This window comes from Erythrolamprus reginae, chromosome 1 (assembly GCF_031021105.1).
Source record: "Erythrolamprus reginae isolate rEryReg1 chromosome 1, rEryReg1.hap1, whole genome shotgun sequence".
Classification (NCBI taxonomy): Eukaryota; Metazoa; Chordata; class Lepidosauria; order Squamata; family Dipsadidae; genus Erythrolamprus; species Erythrolamprus reginae.
Genome location: NC_091950.1, coordinates 194,826,888 through 194,845,673, shown reverse-complemented (window position 1 = coordinate 194,845,673; position 18,786 = coordinate 194,826,888). Strand labels below are relative to the sequence as shown.

General features: G+C 39.2%; 1 protein-coding gene across 1 annotated transcript in view; it reads left to right on the top strand.

The window, feature by feature from the left end:
- The window catches only part of LOC139169288 (titin-like), a 329,115-nt gene that overhangs the window by 256,064 nt on the left and 54,265 nt on the right, over nucleotides 1-18,786 (top strand). The window contains exons 130-152 of the mRNA XM_070755280.1: nucleotides 1,091-1,390; nucleotides 1,513-1,815; nucleotides 1,916-2,224; nucleotides 2,306-2,587; nucleotides 3,418-3,717; nucleotides 4,618-4,911; nucleotides 5,419-8,379; nucleotides 8,472-8,792; nucleotides 8,891-9,175; nucleotides 9,283-9,582; nucleotides 10,075-10,377; nucleotides 11,784-12,059; nucleotides 12,170-12,469; nucleotides 12,568-12,870; nucleotides 13,192-13,491; nucleotides 13,615-13,902; nucleotides 13,989-14,285; nucleotides 14,376-14,678; nucleotides 14,791-15,096; nucleotides 16,260-16,547; nucleotides 16,694-16,984; nucleotides 17,091-17,378; nucleotides 18,163-18,753. Of these exons, the coding sequence (XP_070611381.1) occupies nucleotides 1,091-1,390; nucleotides 1,513-1,815; nucleotides 1,916-2,224; nucleotides 2,306-2,587; nucleotides 3,418-3,717; nucleotides 4,618-4,911; nucleotides 5,419-8,379; nucleotides 8,472-8,792; nucleotides 8,891-9,175; nucleotides 9,283-9,582; nucleotides 10,075-10,377; nucleotides 11,784-12,059; nucleotides 12,170-12,469; nucleotides 12,568-12,870; nucleotides 13,192-13,491; nucleotides 13,615-13,902; nucleotides 13,989-14,285; nucleotides 14,376-14,678; nucleotides 14,791-15,096; nucleotides 16,260-16,547; nucleotides 16,694-16,984; nucleotides 17,091-17,378; nucleotides 18,163-18,753 (9,789 nt within the window). The remainder of the gene's footprint in view (nucleotides 1-1,090; nucleotides 1,391-1,512; nucleotides 1,816-1,915; nucleotides 2,225-2,305; nucleotides 2,588-3,417; nucleotides 3,718-4,617; nucleotides 4,912-5,418; nucleotides 8,380-8,471; nucleotides 8,793-8,890; nucleotides 9,176-9,282; nucleotides 9,583-10,074; nucleotides 10,378-11,783; nucleotides 12,060-12,169; nucleotides 12,470-12,567; nucleotides 12,871-13,191; nucleotides 13,492-13,614; nucleotides 13,903-13,988; nucleotides 14,286-14,375; nucleotides 14,679-14,790; nucleotides 15,097-16,259; nucleotides 16,548-16,693; nucleotides 16,985-17,090; nucleotides 17,379-18,162; nucleotides 18,754-18,786) is intronic.

Below are 18,786 nucleotides of genomic sequence, written 5' to 3'. Positions count from 1 at the left end.
GGCAGCTATATAAATATGCTAAATCAATCAATCAATCAATGAACAATGCCTGACCTCAAAGGATGTGTGGGCACAGCAGAGGGTGCAGCAGAGTACAGAACTAGGAAATCTGCTACTCTAACAATGTTATCCTGATGAATTTTAACCAAATTAGATTTTGAATATTTTGGGTCTTTTTACTATAACCAACAATTAGCTGCAGAAAGTTAAAAGCAGTATGTGAGAAGATGCTCATGCAAAATGGCATAATGGCCACTTTAGAAACCAAGATGAATTACATTAACAAGTTGGGAAAGTTGATCTAATACTTATCAGTTATCTAATAATTAAGTTATACACTAATGTATAAACTAAAATTAAAATATTTAAGAATAAGATTCTTGTGAAAAGAACTCTATCTCTGATTACCACCACCACCACGCCGCCACCGTGTTGGGAAGACTGAAAGAGCTGATTATACTGAGTACAGAGAAATAGAATCACCTTATTTCAACAAAAAGTCATTCCAGTATTTTGCAGTGAGGCCATATGGTCTTTGGAGTAGAAATGTAGTGCACCACCTGGCAGAGTAGTAAGAAGATTCCCAAATGAGCAGGAGAAAACAGATTTTGAAATAGATTTTACATCTATAATATACAGATTAGAATGTACTTACATTTTAGAAATTAATTTCTTGTTCATGCTTCTCTGTCAATTATTTTAGTGCACCATTCCCCAATGGCTGCCCTCTAGACTCTGCAAGCAAGACTTAAGCAATGTAGTATTTACTTTTCCTAAATATTCTGTCTGATTAATCCATGAGGTTACATATCTCGGCTCTAGTTCTACTAGTTTCACTTAGTTCCCAAGTGATTGACTCTGCTTTTGTTAAAGTAGCAAAATAACTTTACACTGTTAAGAATAAATCAGGTTTGGTAAATTGAGAAAAGAATTACACATTTCATTGCAAATGACAATATATTTAGCTTTATCAACTATCACACATGTTAGAAATTAGCACTATATACTTCTTTGAGCATTGTCAGACCTGTGCATTTTTATCTGAATTGTTTGTGTGTGCTTACATTTATATTTGTATGCTTTTCAACAGACCGTCCTACACCTCCAGTGGGCCCTGTCATTTTTGATGAAGTACATAAAGACCACTTTGTTATTTCCTGGAAACCTCCTTTGGATGATGGTGGCAGTCCAATTACAAATTATATTATTGAGAAGAAAGATGCTAACAGAGATCTCTGGATGCCAGTTACATCAGCCAGCGTCAAAACAACATGCAAAGTTCCTAAATTACTGGAAGGAAGAGATTATGTTGTTCGAATTTATGCTGAAAATATGTATGGCATAAGTGATCCACTGATATCTGATGAAATGAAAGCCAAGGATCGTTTTAGTACGTCACTTATTTTCTAATCTATTTTAATTCCTTACCTTCCACTGTCTTACGTCATAGTTCATATACCTATTGTTCTATAAATGGGTTTTAAAAATACAGTAATATGGGGTTTTTTTCAGGTGTTCCTGATGCACCAGAGCAGCCAATTGTTAAGAATGTCACCAAAGATTCTGCATTAGTTACCTGGAACAGACCACGTGATGGAGGAAAACCAATAACCAAGTATATTCTTGAAAAGAAGGAAACCATGTCTAAGCGATGGACGAAAGTTACCCAAGAACCTATTTATCCAGATACCCAGTTTAGGGTACCTGATCTCCTTGAAGGCTGTGAATACGAATTCCGGGTGGCAGCAGAAAATGAAATTGGTATTGGTGATCCAAGTCCCCCATCAAAACCAATCTTTGCTAAAGATCCAATTGGTATGTTTTAAAACACCTTCTTACCTTCTCTGATCTCAGCATCTTCAGAAAAATATTTTCTCTTCTCATGGCTGCTGTATGCTTTCTTTTTTTTAAACAGTTAAGCCAAGTCCTCCAATTAATCCAGAAGCAGTGGATAAAACTAAAAGTTCAGTGGATTTGTCCTGGCAACCACCACGTCATGATGGAGGAGGGAAGATTATAGGCTACCTTGTTGAATACCAAAAGGTTGGAGATGAGGAATGGAAGAAAGCCAATTTTACTGCTGATTCTTGCCCAGATACAAAATATAGTGTAACTGGCCTGACTGAAGGTGCTAAATATAAATTCAGAGTCCTGGCAGTTAATGCAGCAGGCGAGTCAGAGCCAGCCTATGTCCGTGATCCAGTGGAAGTCAAGGACAGACTTGGTAAGCAACATGTTAAATTTTATTCATTTTAAATGAATACATGACATGGATACTTTCTGAACATAAAACATTTTTTTTCAGAGCCTCCAGAGTTAATCTTGGATGCTAATATGGCACGGGAACAGCATATTAAAGTTGGAACTACACTGAGACTCAGTGCTGTAATTAAAGGAATCCCATTCCCAAAAGTGACTTGGAAGAAAGAAGATAAGGAAGTTTCTACAAAAGCAGATATTGAAGTTACAGGTGTGGGTAGCAAACTGGAAATACGTAATGCTGCCCATGAAGATGGAGGGATTTATTCCCTGACGGTGGAGAATCCTCTTGGATCAAAGACCGTTTCAGTAAAAGTCGTTGTGCTAGGTAATTGTGCTAATATGGTTTTCAGTTGTCACTGGGAAATAAGATAAGGAGCAGGAGCAAGTAGTGAAAGAATATTTAGATTAGATTAGATTTATTGGATTTATATGCCGCCCCTCTCCGCAAACTCGGGGCAGCTCACAACAATAATAAAAACAGTACATAGTAACAAATCCAATGCCCACCATTTATTTATTTATTTATTTATTTTATTTGTTTATTAGATTTGTATGCCGCCCTTCTCCGAAGACTCGGGGCGGCTCACAACAGTAATAAAAACAATATAGCAGTGGAACAAATCTAATATTAAAAAACATATAAAACCCTATCATTATTTTTAAAAAACCCAAACAGCACATTCATACCAAACATAAAACAAAGCCTGGGGAAAAGGTGTCTCAACTCCCCCATGCCTGGCGGTATAAGTGAGTCTTGAGAAGTTTACGAAAGACAGGGAGGGTGGGGGCTGTTCTAATCTCTGGGGAGAGTTTGTTCCAGAGGGCCGGGGCCACCACAGAGAAGGCTCTTCCCCTGGGGCCCCCAAACGACATTGTTTAGTCGACAGGACCTGGACAAGGCCAACACTGTGGGACCTTATCGGTCGCTGGGATTCGTGCGGTAGCAGGCAGTTCCAGAGGTACTCTGGTCCGTTCCATCTCATTTTTATATCCCTTTACAAATTTGGGGATGAAAACTTCACAGGGGTATTCAGTTACCTCTGTTAGCCTAGATGACAATTTTTAAAAATTTATTTAAAGGAGTAGTGATGGGTATTATTAAATCTAGCAAATGAATTTCAATGAATCATTGTTGCCTATTAATATTTTTTCCAGATAAGCCTGGGCCTCCTAGGAATCTTCAAGTGAGTGAAGTTAGAAAAGATTCTTGCTATCTAACTTGGAAGGAACCTGAGGACAATGGTGGCTCCGTCATTACCAACTATGTCGTGGAAAGGAAGGATGTTGCTACTGCTCAGTGGTTAACAATATCCTCCTCTTCCAAGAAACTCAGTTTGTTGGCTAAATATCTTATGGAAGGCACTCAGTATCTCTTCCGCGTTGCTGCTGAGAATCAATATGGACGAGGACCTTTCGTTGAAACGCACAAGCCAATTAAGGCTATGGATCCACTTCGTAAGCCTATTTCTATTACTGTATTATTATTATTATTATTATTATTATCATTATCATTATCATTATTATCATTATTATCATTATTATCATTATATCATCATCATCATCATCCAAAATGCTGATTATGCAATAATATTAATCCATAGTATGTAATATGCATCTTCATATTAGCACAGACCTATAGAGTAGCTGGACTTACTAAATCTAATCCCCTTGCAGGAACCCAGATAAAACCATATGACTATCCATACTCTGCTATAACACATCCAGTAAAAATTAGAACTCACTACATTCCTAGATAATTGGCACTAGATTTTTCCAACATTCAGTCAAAATAAATATTCCTGCAATTTAAGAGACTTGATCTATACCTGCATTCTGGTATAATGGAGAACAGGATTTAACCTTCTTCTAAGTCAAGACTGTCAAACTCCTGGACTGTGGGCCGGATATGTCACATGCTAGCCATGCCCACACCAGGTTTAGCAAAGGGGGGAGAAGTCCCAATATGTCATGTGACACCATCGTGATGATGTGAGTTTGACACCCGTGTTTTAAGTCACCCTCCTTTTGTTATTTGATAATCACATTTCTTCTCAGACAAGCTTCTTAATGATAAACATCCCCAGTTTTTTTAATTTCTCCTCATAATCTTTATTTATTTATTTATTTTGCTTTTCTTTCCATCTATTCCAGTTTCTCAAGCTCTTTCTTAAAGTGTTATGCCCTGAACAGGACATGGCACTTGAAATATAATCTGAACAATGTAGAATGTAATAGATTTAGAAAATACATCTTTATAAATGAGCTATCAATGTTCATATTTTAAAAATGTTACATGCATGTTTTTTATATGTTTAAAAGCAGAAATATGATTTTACTAATTTTTTGTGTTATAAGATCCACCTGGACCACCAAAGAACTTACATCATGTAGATATTGACAAGACAGAAGTCTCTCTTGCTTGGAATTGGCCTGATCGCGATGGTGGTGCTGAAATAACTGGATTTTTGGTGGAATACCAAGAAGAAGGAACAGAAGACTGGACGAAATTCAAGACAGTCCCTGTGCCAGAATGTGTTGTTACAGGATTACAACAAGGAAAGATTTACAAATTCCGTGTGAAAGCCCAAAATATTGTGGGTCTTAGTCTTCCAGACACGACTATACCCATTGAGTGCCAAGAAAAGATAGGTAATTTCTTGTTCTATGGATGTCATACATCCCAGGGGTGACACTCAAATTTCCCCCAACCAGTTCTGTGGGTGTGGCTTGGTGGGCCTGGCTTGGTGGGTGGGGCATGTAATTGAGTTGGCATGGCCAACTTGATGTCACTCACGGCAAGGTGGGGTGACACCACCCCACCAAGCCACACCTACAGAACCAACAAAAAACTTCAGCCAAGTCTTCTGGTGTTCAGCCTGGCTGCTTCTCGCCTCCTCCTCATGTTTGCTCTTTGTGTATGAACCTGAGAAGGAGGAGAGAAGGAGTGAGTGGGAGGGGTGGGAAGGGGAGGGTCCAGCCAGTCAGTGATGTGATTTACCAGTTCTCTGAACTGCACAGAATCACTGCCGCTTGTTCTATAGAACCTGTCCAAACTTACTCAATTTCACCCCTGATATATCCTATTAGTAATTATTGTGTATTTTAATTCCTACAATAAACCATATAGTAACCTTTATTTATTTATTTTTATTTCAGTGCCGCCATCTGTTGAGCTAGATGTGAAATTAATAGAAGGGCTTGTTGTTAAAGCTGGCAGCACAGTAAGATTCCCTGCAATCATGAGAGGAATACCCATTCCCACTGCAAAGTGGGTCACAGATGCTACTGAAATCAAATCAGAAGGCAATTACAAAATTGATACTGACAACTATTCAACAGTTCTTACTATTAAAAGTTGTACAAGAAAAGATACTGGAGAATATTTACTCACGGTATCCAATCTAGCTGGAAGCAAAACTGTAGCTGTTCATTTAACTGTCTTGGATGTTCCTGGTCCTCCTACTGGCCCAATTGATATTGTAGAAGTAGCTGCAGATCACATGGTTATTGCTTGGCGGCCTCCTAAAGATGATGGTGGAAGTCCAGTAACTAATTATATTGTTGAAAAGCGAGAGTCAAAGAAAGAAACCTGGGGAATGGTCTGCTCATCCCTTAATCAAACAAGACTTAAAATTCCACGCCTACAAAAGGGTTCTGAATACATCTTCCGAGTTCGTGCAGAGAACAAGATAGGCATTGGTCCACCTCTTGATTCTCAACCAACAGTTGCTAAGTCTATGTTTGATCCACCATCTCCTCCCGGTAAACCAACAGTTCATGATATTACTGAAAATGCTGCAACAGTAAATTGGACTATACCAAAGTCTGATGGAGGAAGTCCAATAACTGGGTATATTCTTGAACGACGTGAAATTTCTGGCAAGTGGATACGAGTAAATAAGTCACCAGTACTTGATCTGAAGTTCAGAGCTACAGGCCTTTATGAGGGCAACACATATGAATTCCGTGTTTTTGCAGAGAATAGTGTTGGCCTAAGCAAACCATCTCCACCTTCAGACCCAATCAAAGCAATACGTCCTATCTCACCTCCTGGGCCTCCAATTAATCCAAAGCTCAAAGATAAGACCAGAGAAACAGCTGAATTGGTATGGACAAAACCACTCAAAGATGGTGGTAGCCCTATACTGGGATATGTCGTAGAATGCCAGAAAGGTGGAACAACTCAATGGAATAGAATTAATAAAGATGACCTTATTAGACCATGTGCCTATACAGTACCTGGGCTAATTGAAGGAAATGAATATAGATTCCGTATCAAAGCTGCAAATATTGTTGGAGAAGGAGAACCTAGAGAATTGCCTGAAACAGTTCTTGCTAAAGACATTCTGACTCCTCCAGAGCTAGAACTGGATGTGACTTGCCGTGATGTCATTACAGTTAGGGTAGGCCAAACAATAAAGATCATAGGCAAAGTGAAAGGTAGACCAGAGCCTGACATAACATGGTCGAAAGAAGGCAAAATCCTGACAAAAGATAAGCGCACTGACATAATTCAAGAAGTTCCACGCATAGAACTACAAATTAAATCATCTACAAGAGCAGACCACGGCAAGTACATTATTTCAGCTAAAAACAGCAGTGGACATGCCCAAGCATCAGCCATTGTTAATGTACTTGACAGGCCTGGACCTTGTAGGAACCTGAAAGTAAGCTATGTCACTAAGGATTCTTGTATGATCACTTTCGAGAATCCAGAAGATAATGGTGGTTCTGAAATTACAAATTATATAGTAGAATATCGCCAACCAAATCAGAAAGGATGGTCAATAGTCTCTTCTGATCTTACTAAGAGAATGACAAAAGCACATCTCATAGAAAATCATGAGTATTTCTTCCGTGTTTGTGCAGAAAATAAAGTAGGGCCAGGCCCAGTTGTCGAGACCAAGACTCCAATCCTTGCCATTAATCCAATTGATAGGCCAGGTGAGCCTGAAAATCTTCATATTGCAGAAACAGGAAAGACATTTGTGCATCTGAAATGGAGAAGGCCAGACTATGATGGTGGTAGCCCCAATTTATCTTACCACGTTGAGCGAAAACCGAAGGATTCAGACGAATGGGAAAGAGTACACAAAGGCAGCATTAAAGAAACACAGTATATGGTTGACAAATGTGTTGAAAATAAAATTTATCAATTCAGAGTTCAAACTAAGAATGAAGGAGGAGAAAGTGATTGGGTAAAAACAAGTGAAGTAGTTGTTAAAGAAGAAGTGCAAAAGCCAGTACTTGAGTTGAAATTGACCGGAGTACTCACTGTGAAAGCTGGTGACCCAATTAAAATTGAAGCAGGGCTTAAAGGCAAGCCACAGCCAGAAGTTTGTTGGTCAAAGGATACTGAAGATTTATCCAAATCTCCCAGGGTCAAAATTGAAACAACTTCACATTCATCTAAATTGCTTTTTGCAAAATCTAAACGTACTGATGGCGGTAAATATGTTATAACAGCCACTAACCCAGCTGGTAGCTTTGTAGCATATGCTACTGTAAATGTTTTGGACAAACCAGGACCAGTAAGAAATCTCAAAGTCTCTGATATTTCAACTGACAGATGTAAAGTCAGCTGGGACCGACCTGAAGATGATGGTGGTTGTGAAATACAGAATTACATCATAGAGAAATGTGAAAGCAAGCGTATGATTTGGACCACATATTCCTCTTCAGTGATAATGGACTCTGTACAAGTATCACATCTCATAGAAGGAAATGAATATATCTTTAGGGTTCGTGCAGAAAACAAAATGGGCACTGGTCCACCAACAGAGACTAAGCCAATTATAGCCAAAACAAAATATGATAGACCTGGCCGTCCCGATCCTCCAGAGGTCACAAGAGTCAGCAAAGATGAGATGACTGTAGTCTGGAATCCACCAGAATATGATGGTGGAAAATCAATCACAGGGTATATACTAGAGAAGAAGGAGAAGAGGGCACTAAGATGGGTTCCAGTTACCAAAACTGCAATTCCAGAAAGACGCAAGAAAGTTACAGATCTTATTCCTGGATATGAATACCAATTCCGTGTGAAGGCAGAAAATGAAATTGGAATTGGTGAACCAAGTTTCCCATCCAGGCCAGCAGTAGCAAAAGACCCAATAGGTAATGGTCTTTCATGTAACATTGAATTAACATTTGAACACTCTGTTTAACTCACTGAATTGCTTATATTTGTACTTTGGTATGTTTTACAGAACCACCTGGTCCTCCCATCAATCTTAAGGTTGTTGATAGCACAAAGACGTCTATTACGCTTGGCTGGGGAAAGCCACTCTATGATGGCGGTGCTCCAATTATTGGATATGTGATAGAAATGAGGCCAAAAACTGAAAAAGCTGGTCCCAATGAAGGATGGAAACGATGCAATGTTGCAGCACAGGTCATTCATACAGAATTTACTGTGATGAGTCTGGATGAGAAAGAACTATATGAGTTCCGTGTTTCTGCCCAAAATCAGGTTGGCATTGGTCCTCCAGCTGATTTGAAGGAAGCTGTTTCTCCAAAAGAAATACTTGGTAATTTTCCCAATCAGCCATCACATTATCTGTTACTGGTTTTCTACTTTGCTGGGTACTTTCACAAACAACATTCTTTTTCTTTTTTTTCTTTTCAGAGCCCCCGGAGATAGAATTGGATGCTAGCATGAGGAAATTACTCATAGTCAGAGCCGGATGCCCCATCAGACTCTTTGCTATTATTAGAGGACGACCAGCACCTAAAGTAACCTGGAGGAGAGTTGGAATTGATAATGTGATCAGAAAGGGCCAGGTTGACTTGGTTGATACAATGTCCTTCTGCGTCATTCCTAATTCAACTCGAGATGACTCAGGCAAATACTCTTTGACTCTTGTTAACCCTGCTGGAGAAAAGGCAGTGTTTGTCAATGTCCGCGTTCTTGGTAAGTACTAGGGATAATTAGGGATAATAAGCTGCTGCCTTGTTTGGTTTAACAAACTGCTGAAGATTGGTTTAATGCTGTACCTGTATCCTTTGTTTTCTTCATAGATACTCCTGGACCTGTTGCAGACTTCAAGGTCTCTGAGGTTACTAAAACATCATGCCAGCTTTCATGGACCCCACCTGAGAATGATGGCGGTAGTCCTGTCACCCACTACATTCTGGAAAAGCGTGAGGCTGACAGAAAAAGCTGGGGAACTATTGTTTCAGATATAAAGAAGACTAGTTTCAAAGTTACTAACCTTGTGCCTGGTATTGAATACTTCTTCAGAGTAACTGCAGTCAATGAATACGGACCAGGCGTTCCAACAGATACACCAAAGCCAATCATGGCAACAGATCCACTAAGTAAGTATTTATTAACATAGCTTACTCCTTGACAAATTGCAATACTAAACATGCCCACTAAAATAATCATTTGAGCACTCTATATAAATGGTACATTAAGTGAAAGCATACATTAAGAATATTTAGAAATCTATATACTATGATTATTAGAATCAATCATGATGAATTTCACGCATTAAAACAATTTTAAAAATACATAACGTGTATACTATTCAGTAGCCCTACAAAGGTAGGAATTTAGAATAGAAGCCCAAAACTCATTAGAAGAATAAACAAGAGTCCAAATATACAATACTACAGAGTTTTAAAATCACTTTCTTGCAACGTATTTATTCATTAGAAAATCAAACTTGATTAAATTGTTAAGGAATTTAAAGAACATGATAATTAGCCATAAAAAGTTGCAATGGTTTTAGAAATAATTTAATTCAAACAACTGCTGTTTAAAATGTTTATATTTTACTTTTTATTCTTGCTTGTTTTATTTTTAAGGCGTGCCTGATCCTCCAAGGAAACTTGAAGTGACTGAAATTACCAAGAACAGTGCTACATTAGGATGGCTGCCACCACTGCGTGACGGTGGTGCCAAAATTGATGGCTACATTATTTCTTATCAACAAGAAGGGCAAGCTGGTGATCACTGGACCCAGTACTCTGTTGTAAAAGATCTTAACATTGTTGTGGCTGGCCTAAAAGAAGGGACGAAATATAAATTTAGAGTGGCTGCCAGAAATGCTGTTGGAATAAGTTTACCAAGAGAAACAGAAGGCATATTTGAAGTCAAAGAACAACTCAGTAAGTAATTGTGATCAAATATTTTTATTGATGTCTTTTATTGAAATCAATTTATATGGCACCGATCTTACTCGTGCAACCATAGTGTCTAATAAGATTTTATAATACTGTACAGTATAAAAATATTTACCACAATCAACTAAAAATATACAGTAGCTGGCAAAGAAACCCTGCATAAGTATTGTTGGCTCACACAAGGCTGGGAAAATAGCCAAATCTCTAAGGTTTCTGAAAGGTAAGCATTATTGGAGCCAACCTAAACTCTGGTGATAAGATATCCCAGGGGACAGGTGCAAGTAGAGAAAAGGCACATTTAACTGGGTCCCTCCAGATCAGGGGTCCCCAACCTCTGGTCCATGGCTGGAAAGGTTAGAGACCACTACGCTAGATTATAGCTTCTGATCGATCGGACCTGGACATACCTCTCTTGCCTGATTTAATAAGAGAGTGCAGCATTCCTTTAATCACCCTGACTTCATATCGTGCAGGGTTTTATAAGTAATAATTAGCACCTTGAACTGGACCCAGAAGTTAGTCCAAGCTTGCAGAGCAAAGGTATAACAACAGCATAATGAGGTTTGTGTGCACCGTTCTATTTTGGATTGATGGAAACTACTAGATCTTCTTCAAGAACAGCCCTACATAGAGCTCATTACTATACTGTATTTAGAGATGACCAAAACATGAGTGCCTTTTGATTTATGAAATTGTACAATTGGTGCTTCCCTCCCTTGACTGCCACCAGATCTTTGAACAGGAACCATGAATGCAGAAGGATACCACAATTGTGCATTGGTTCTGTCTAGAATAGTATAACCCCATGAAGAATTAAAGATGAAAAATCATCCAATACAGGCAGCTCTAAAACCTGAAGTCACTTCATCTTGTTATCAGTGGTGGGTTGCTTCCAGTTCGGATTGGCTCTTTAGAACCGGTAGTGGAAATTCAGTGCCACTCACCAACAGGCAGCAACTGGCGGTCCATGTTCCCAAACCAGTCCTCCGGTCACTGCAAATTTTTTAAAAAATATATGCTCAAAGGCTTCTGTGCATGTGCCGATGGTCATTTCTGGAAAGTAACGCACGCATGCAGAAAGTAAGGGGACACATGCAAAATATGCACTTTCACGTGATGCAAACTGGTGGGGAAGGTAAGTAAAACCCACCCTTGCTTACTATAGTTGAGATGAAGCCTAATCGTCCCAATGCAGCCAATATAGGTTACTCTTATTATCCAGATAATGGAAATTAGTAGGAGCCTGAGATATAGTTTTTAAAAATCAGCTTTTTGCTGACACTGGTTGAAGATTTTTCAGAATTACATATGTGAAATATAAAGTAACCGAGTTGTTCATACGTTTTATTAGCCTCAAATGTAAGTTTTCCTTTGTTGAATTTTCATTGCAGTGCCACCTAAAATCCTGATGCCAGATCATATCAGTTTAAAAGCAGGAAAGAAACTCAGAATTGAGGCACATGTGTATGGGAAACCTCAACCAACCTGTAAATGGATGAAAGCAGACCAAGATGTGCTTACTTCTAGTCGCCTGGCAGTGCATAAAGCAGACAGCACTTCAGTTCTTATTATTAAAGATGTAACCAGGAAAGACAGCGATTATTACAGCCTAACAGCAGAAAATAGCTCCGGAGTAGCTACTCAGAAAATCAGAGTCATCGTCATGGGTATGCTTGATTTTCTTCTCCCGTGCTTGAGAAGTTCTTACACATTTATCTTTTATGTGTTTCTCAAAATGTATACTAATTTGCATCTATATTTTTGCATCTTTCTATAGATATCCCTGGACCACCTCAGCCACCGTTTGAAATTTCTGATATAGATGCCGACGCCTGTAGTTTGTCATGGCACATCCCTCTTGAAGATGGTGGTAGTCCCATCACTAACTATGTGGTTGAGAAATGTGATGTCATTCGTGGTGATTGGATAACTGCAGTAGCTTCTGTCACAAAAACAAACTGCAGACTTGGAAAACTGACCCCCGGTCAGGAATATATGTTCCGTGTTCGGGCTGAAAATCGATTTGGCATCTCTGAGCCACTTCAATCTGATAAGATGGTTGCAAAGTTTCAATTTGGTATGTCTGACTGTCCATTTATACTGTTGTCACCATCAGGGCATTTGTTGAATGCTGATAGCATTGTTTTTAAAAACCTATCTTCTGTTTTACTACAGATGTCCCCAGTGAACCCAAAAACGCACGTGTTACCAAAGTAAACAAGGATTGCATTTTTGTAGCATGGGATAGGCCAGACAGCGATGGAGGTAGTCCAATAACTGGCTATCTCATTGAACGTAAAGAAAGAAACAGTTTGCTGTGGGTCAAAGCCAACGATACCCTTGTGCGGTCAACAGAGTATCCGTGTGCAAACCTAATTGAAGGGCTAGAATACACATTTAGAATCTACGCTCTGAACAAAGCAGGTGCAAGCAAGCCTAGCAAACCAACAGATTACGTGACTGCAAGAACACCAATTGGTAAGTTAAACATTTTGTACATATTTTGCTATAATGTACTAATATAAGTTGTTAGTATTAATGCTTTGTCTTCTTCCAAAACTTTATAATATCCAATATATTCAATATCTCAAAAGTTTCAAAAGGAGAGTCAAGCATAGACCTATATTTGTTTTACTTATAGATTTCATGTTTTCTAGATTGCACTGTCAGCTTGTTTGGTCTCTAGATTTTATAATCCTCGTTAAAATAATGCAATGTTAAATTAGGAGTCTAAACTACATGGAGGCTAAAATAAACAAGTTGCATGGAAAGTAAACTTGATCTCATTTGTTATTTTAGATCCACCTGGTAAACCCGAAGTTATTGATGTGACAAAGAGTACTGTGTCTCTTATCTGGGCAAGACCAAAACATGATGGTGGTAGCAAGATAATTGGATACTATGTTGAAGCCTGTAAGCTGCCAAGTGCTAAATGGGTCCGGTGCAATTCTACTCCCCATCAGATCCCTCAAGAAGAGTACACCGCAACTGATTTGGAGGAAAATGCTCAGTACCAATTCAGAGCAATAGCAAAAACGGCAATAAACATTAGTGCACCTTCTGAACCTTCAGATCCAATCACTGTTCAGGCAGAAAATGGTAAGGGATTTATTACCTAATATTAAAGCTGACCTTCATATTTCCCACAAAGTAGTCTTCACCATTCATTCATTCATTCATTCATTCATTCATTCTTTCTTTCTTTCTTTTTAACTTTTTCAGTACCACCAAAGATAGAGCTTGGGGTAGGTATGAAAGCCTTACTTGTAGCAAAGGCTGGAACCAATGTTTGCTTGGAAGCAAATTTCTATGGCAAACCTATGCCAACTATTAGTTGGAAGAAAGAAGGGGAGCTTCTAAAACCAGTGGAAGGAATTAAGATCACCACCAAGAGAAACCTGTCTACTGTGGAGCTCTTCAGTGTCATTAGAAAGCAGACGGGAGATTATACTATTACTGCTGAGAATGCAAGTGGTTCCAAATCAGCAACTATAAAGCTTAAAGTGTTAGGTAAGTTAAAGATGAACGAGAACTGGGCTATTCTGTTAATATGGGATGGATCTAGAATTTCTCTGTGCAACAATTGTGTTTTCCAGATAAACCTGGTCCTCCAGCTTCAGTGAAAATTACAAATATGTATGTCGATCGAGCCATGCTGTCTTGGGAACCTCCTCTTGAAGATGGGGGGTCAGACATTACAAATTACATTGTTGACAAACGTGAAACGAGTAGACCCAACTGGGCTCAAGTCACTGCAAATGTCCCAATCACAAGCTGCAGTGTTGAGAAGCTGATTGAAGGACACGAGTACCAATTTCGCATATCTGCTGAGAACAAATATGGAGTAGGTGATCCAATCTTAACTGAAAATGTGATAGCTAAAAACCCATATGGTAAGTACATCTTAGTTACTCCTTCAGTCCAGTTATTACTGAGTTATAGCTTAACAACTGCTTAAGTTCACTTCAAATATTTATTTTTAGATGTACCTGGGCCTTGTGATCCACCAATAATTAGCAATGTAACAAAGGACGCCATGACAGTGAGCTGGAAATCACCTGCTGATGATGGTGGCTCCCCTATAACTGGATATATTGTTGAGAAACGTGAAACAAAAGCTCTTAACTGGACAAAAGTGAATAGAAAGCCAGTCATTGAAAGAATGGTAAAGGCCACTGGACTCCAAGAAGGAACAGAATATGAATATAGAGTAATTGCTTTCAATAAAGCTGGGCCAGGCAAACCAAGTGGAGCATCTAAGGCAGTATATGCTCGTGATCCTCAGTGTAAGTTGACAGTTGCACACATGTGCACGTACACACTCACACATAATTTTTTTAATGGCTGTGTCCAAATGTTTCTGCCATATATAACTGTGGTTTTGTTTTTTATTCCCAGATCCTCCTGGGCCCCCAGCATTCCCAAAAGTTGTTGATAGTACACGTAGCTCTATCAGCTTGTCTTGGAGCAAGCCAGCATACGATGGTGGAAGCCCCATTATTGGCTACCTCGTTGAAGTGAAACGAGTTGACACAGAAAACTGGGTCCGATGCAATTTGCCAAAGAACTTGCCCGATACACATTATGTAGTAACTGGACTTTCAGAGAACACAGAATATCAGTTCCGCATTTATGCAGTCAATAAGATTGGCTACAGTGACCCAAGTGATGTACCCGACAAGCACCTTGCCAAGGATATTCTAAGTGAGTACTTTGAAAAAAACCTGAATTTGTCATTTTAATCCGGGGTAAGAGGCTCAATCTATGAATTCATGTGAACCTGTTATAGAAACCCTTGTCTTTCAGTTCCCAACAATGATGAAACAATCTACACCTCAAAGTAAAAGGATGGTGGTGTTTAATATAAAACTATCTACTTCTCATGCCATCCATAATAATATCAGTATTTTTCCTTACTGAAAACATTGGATCGCCCTTCTACTTTAAGAAAACCATTTCCCCCTCTTTCTGAATGATACTCAGAAGATATACAGTATTTCCAAGAACCAGTTTGAACCAGTGATTAAAAATACAAAGCTAAAAAACAGGAGACTTTGAGTTCTAGTCCCACCTTAGGCATTGAAAGCCAACTGGGTCAATTTCTCTCAGGTCAACTCGCCTTAAGGATTGCTATTGTGGGGAAACTCAGAAGAGAAAGAAGTATTAGTTATGTTATTCACCCTGAGTTAGTTATAAAAATAATGAAGGTGGAATTAAAAAATAACAAAATGCATTTTAGTATAAAAATATTCCTCATGGGAAATAGACAGCAACACTACAGCATGTGTACATTCCAATTTGATTGGAAGCCTGGAGTGGTATTCAGCTTTGCTCATTTCACATTTGCAAAACAGTAGGGAAGGTAAGTGAATACCACTCCTGGACAAGAGGTATGCTTAATTCAAGATTCTATGCAGAAGGAAGTAAGAAATAGAATATAAAATAGCAATGGCATCTAGAGTTATACACTGCTTCATAGTGCTTTACAGCACTGTATCAGCAGTTTACAAATGTCAGTATATTGCCCCAGACAATCTGGGTCCCCATTTTACTGACCTCAGAAGGATGGAAGGCTGAGTCAAGCCTGAGCCAGTCAGGATTGAACTCCTGGCTATGGGCAGAGTCAGCCTGCAATGCTGCAGTTTAACCACTCACCATAATGCGAGATGCTTCTTTCTGCTTTGATTAAATAGCATGCTGTCTGAAACTTTGAGGAGAACTGTGAAAGACCTTTTAGAAGAATTTTCTCTTTGTACTTCCAAACCATCATTTTCCTATTTTTAATTCGCCTTACCTTCTTTGTTTTATATTTTCTAATGTTTGTTCAAACGGTTGATTTTTTTTTAAATCTTCTATTTGAAATTTAGTTCCACCTGAAGGAGAACTTGATGCTGAATTGAGGAAAGTTCTGGTATTACGTGCTGGAGTCACAATGAGGATTTATGTGCCAGTAAGAGGACGACCACCTCCAAAGATTTTTTGGACTAAAGTGGATGCCAACATAAGAGACCGGCCAGGAATGGACATCAAATCCACTGATTTTGATACTTTCCTGCGTTGTGAAAATGTCAATAAATACGATGCTGGGAAATATGTCTTGCATTTAGAGAACAGCTGTGGCAAAAAGTCATACACCATTGTAGTCAAAGTGCTTGGTGAGTGCCAATCTCTACCTGTTTATCTGTCTATGCATTTTTTTCAAAACCTAGTGGTTTCAAAGTCACAAGTTCCTCTGACTTTATATTCAAAAGTATTGTATATTTTAGTCAATAATTGCTGTTGCTCACTTGTTTTAATGCAGATACTCCTGGTCCCCCTATTAATCTGATTGTAAAAGAAGCATCTAAAGATTCTGCTTTCATCTCATGGGAGCCTCCTCTAATAGATGGTGGGAGTCCAGTGAAGAACTACGTGGTTGAAAAACGTGACGCAGAAAGAAAGTCATGGTCTACAGTGGCCACTGAATGTCCAAAAACTAGTTTTAGGGTTTCTAACTTAGAAGAAGGCAAATCGTATTTCTTCAGAGTTTTTGCTGAAAATGAATATGGCATAGGTGACCCCTGTGAAACTCGCGATGCAGTCAAAGCATCAGGTAAGATCATTCTTCTCTTCTTCAATTATTAAAAGGCTCTTGTCTCTTAAAGTTTCTGATTTTGTTTGTAGCCTTTTCTAAGTGGACATTTTCTTGTTTCAATCAGAAACACCTGGGCCTGTTGTGGACTTAAAAGCTCCACAGGTCACAAAGTCATCCTGCAATTTAACTTGGAAAAAGCCTATAAGTGATGGCGGGAGTCGTATTAATGCATATATTGTTGAACTCCTGATTGGTGAAAACCAGTGGCAAGAAGTTATGAGATCTATGAATCTTCACTATTCCACAAAAGATTTGAAAGAAGGAAAAGAATACCTTTTCAGAGTGAGAGCACAGAATGAAGCTGGCTACGGTACACCAAATGAAATTACAGTGCTGGCAAGGGATGATGTTGGTGAGTAGATACCTACATCCATTTGTTTATTGTACATATGGTGCTTGCGAACCTTGTATTTAGTGAAGAAAGAACCTTTCATGCCAATATGTTTTACAGCAAAAATAACAAAGCTATAGGCTCTCCTTTTTACTTATTTATTGAAGAGCAACAGGGAGCAGTGTGGTGGCCTAGACTTGGAGCTCTCGCCTCATAATCAGGAGGCTATCAGTTCAATCCTAGGTAGCTGCAGATATTTCTCTCTCTAGGCACAAAGAGAAAATATCTGATGTGAGCTGCAAATAGGGCAGTGGTAGAATTCAAAAAAAATGTTACTGCCAGTTCTGTGGGCATGGCTTGATGGACGTGGCATGGCTTGGTGGGCATGACTTGATGCACATGGCAGGGGAAGAATACTGTAAAATCTCCATTCCCTCCCCACTCCAGGGGAAGGTTACTGCAAAATCCCCATTTCCTCCCAATCAGCTGGGACTCAGGAGGCAGAGAAGTGATGGGGGCAGGGCCAGTCAGAGGTGGTATTTGCCGGTTCTCCGAATTACTCAAAATGTCCACTGCCGATTCTCTAGAACTAGCCAGAATCTGATGAATCCCACCTCTGAAATAGGTGTCAGGAAGGGTATCCAGCCAGTAAATGCTTAGCTCTATTCAGTCACCCAAACTCCACCCCCGATGCAAGGGATTGAAGAGTTGTTAAAAGAAAAAAATAAATAAAGAACAAATGTGAAGGGAAGTTATTCTATTGTCTGAACTGAATTCCTAATTATTTGCCTTCTTTGGTTTATAGTGGCACCTGATCTTGATTTAAGAGACCTCCCTGGCTTATGCTATTTGGCTAGAGAAGGAAGCTCTTTCCGCCTGAAAATTCCAATTAAAGGGAAGCCGGTACCAACTGTGACATGGAAGAAAGGAGACGACCTTCCTCTAACACAGACGGGAAGAGTGGCCTTTGAAGCTACACCAGTTAACACTTCACTCCTTGTTCGTGACTGCCATAAAGATGATGCTGGAAAATATACAATTACATTGAAGAATGTGGCTGGTAGTAAAGAAGGCACGATTTCTGTAAAAGTGGTTGGCAAACCTGGAATTCCAACCGGCCCTGTGAAATTTGAAGAAGTTACAGCTGATGCTATGACATTAAAATGGGGTCCTCCCAAAGATGATGGCGGCTCAGAAATCACGAACTACATCCTCGAGAAGAGAGACAATGTGACCAATAAATGGGTGACCTGTGCCTCAGCTGTGCAGAAAACTACCTTTAGAGTTACAAGACTTCATGAAGGTTGTGAATATTCCTTCAGAATCAGTGCTGAAAATAAATACGGTGTAGGTGAAGGTCTAATATCTGAATCTGTAATTGCAAAGCATCCATTTGGTAAGTAATAGAGTTGCTCTATAGTCATTTATA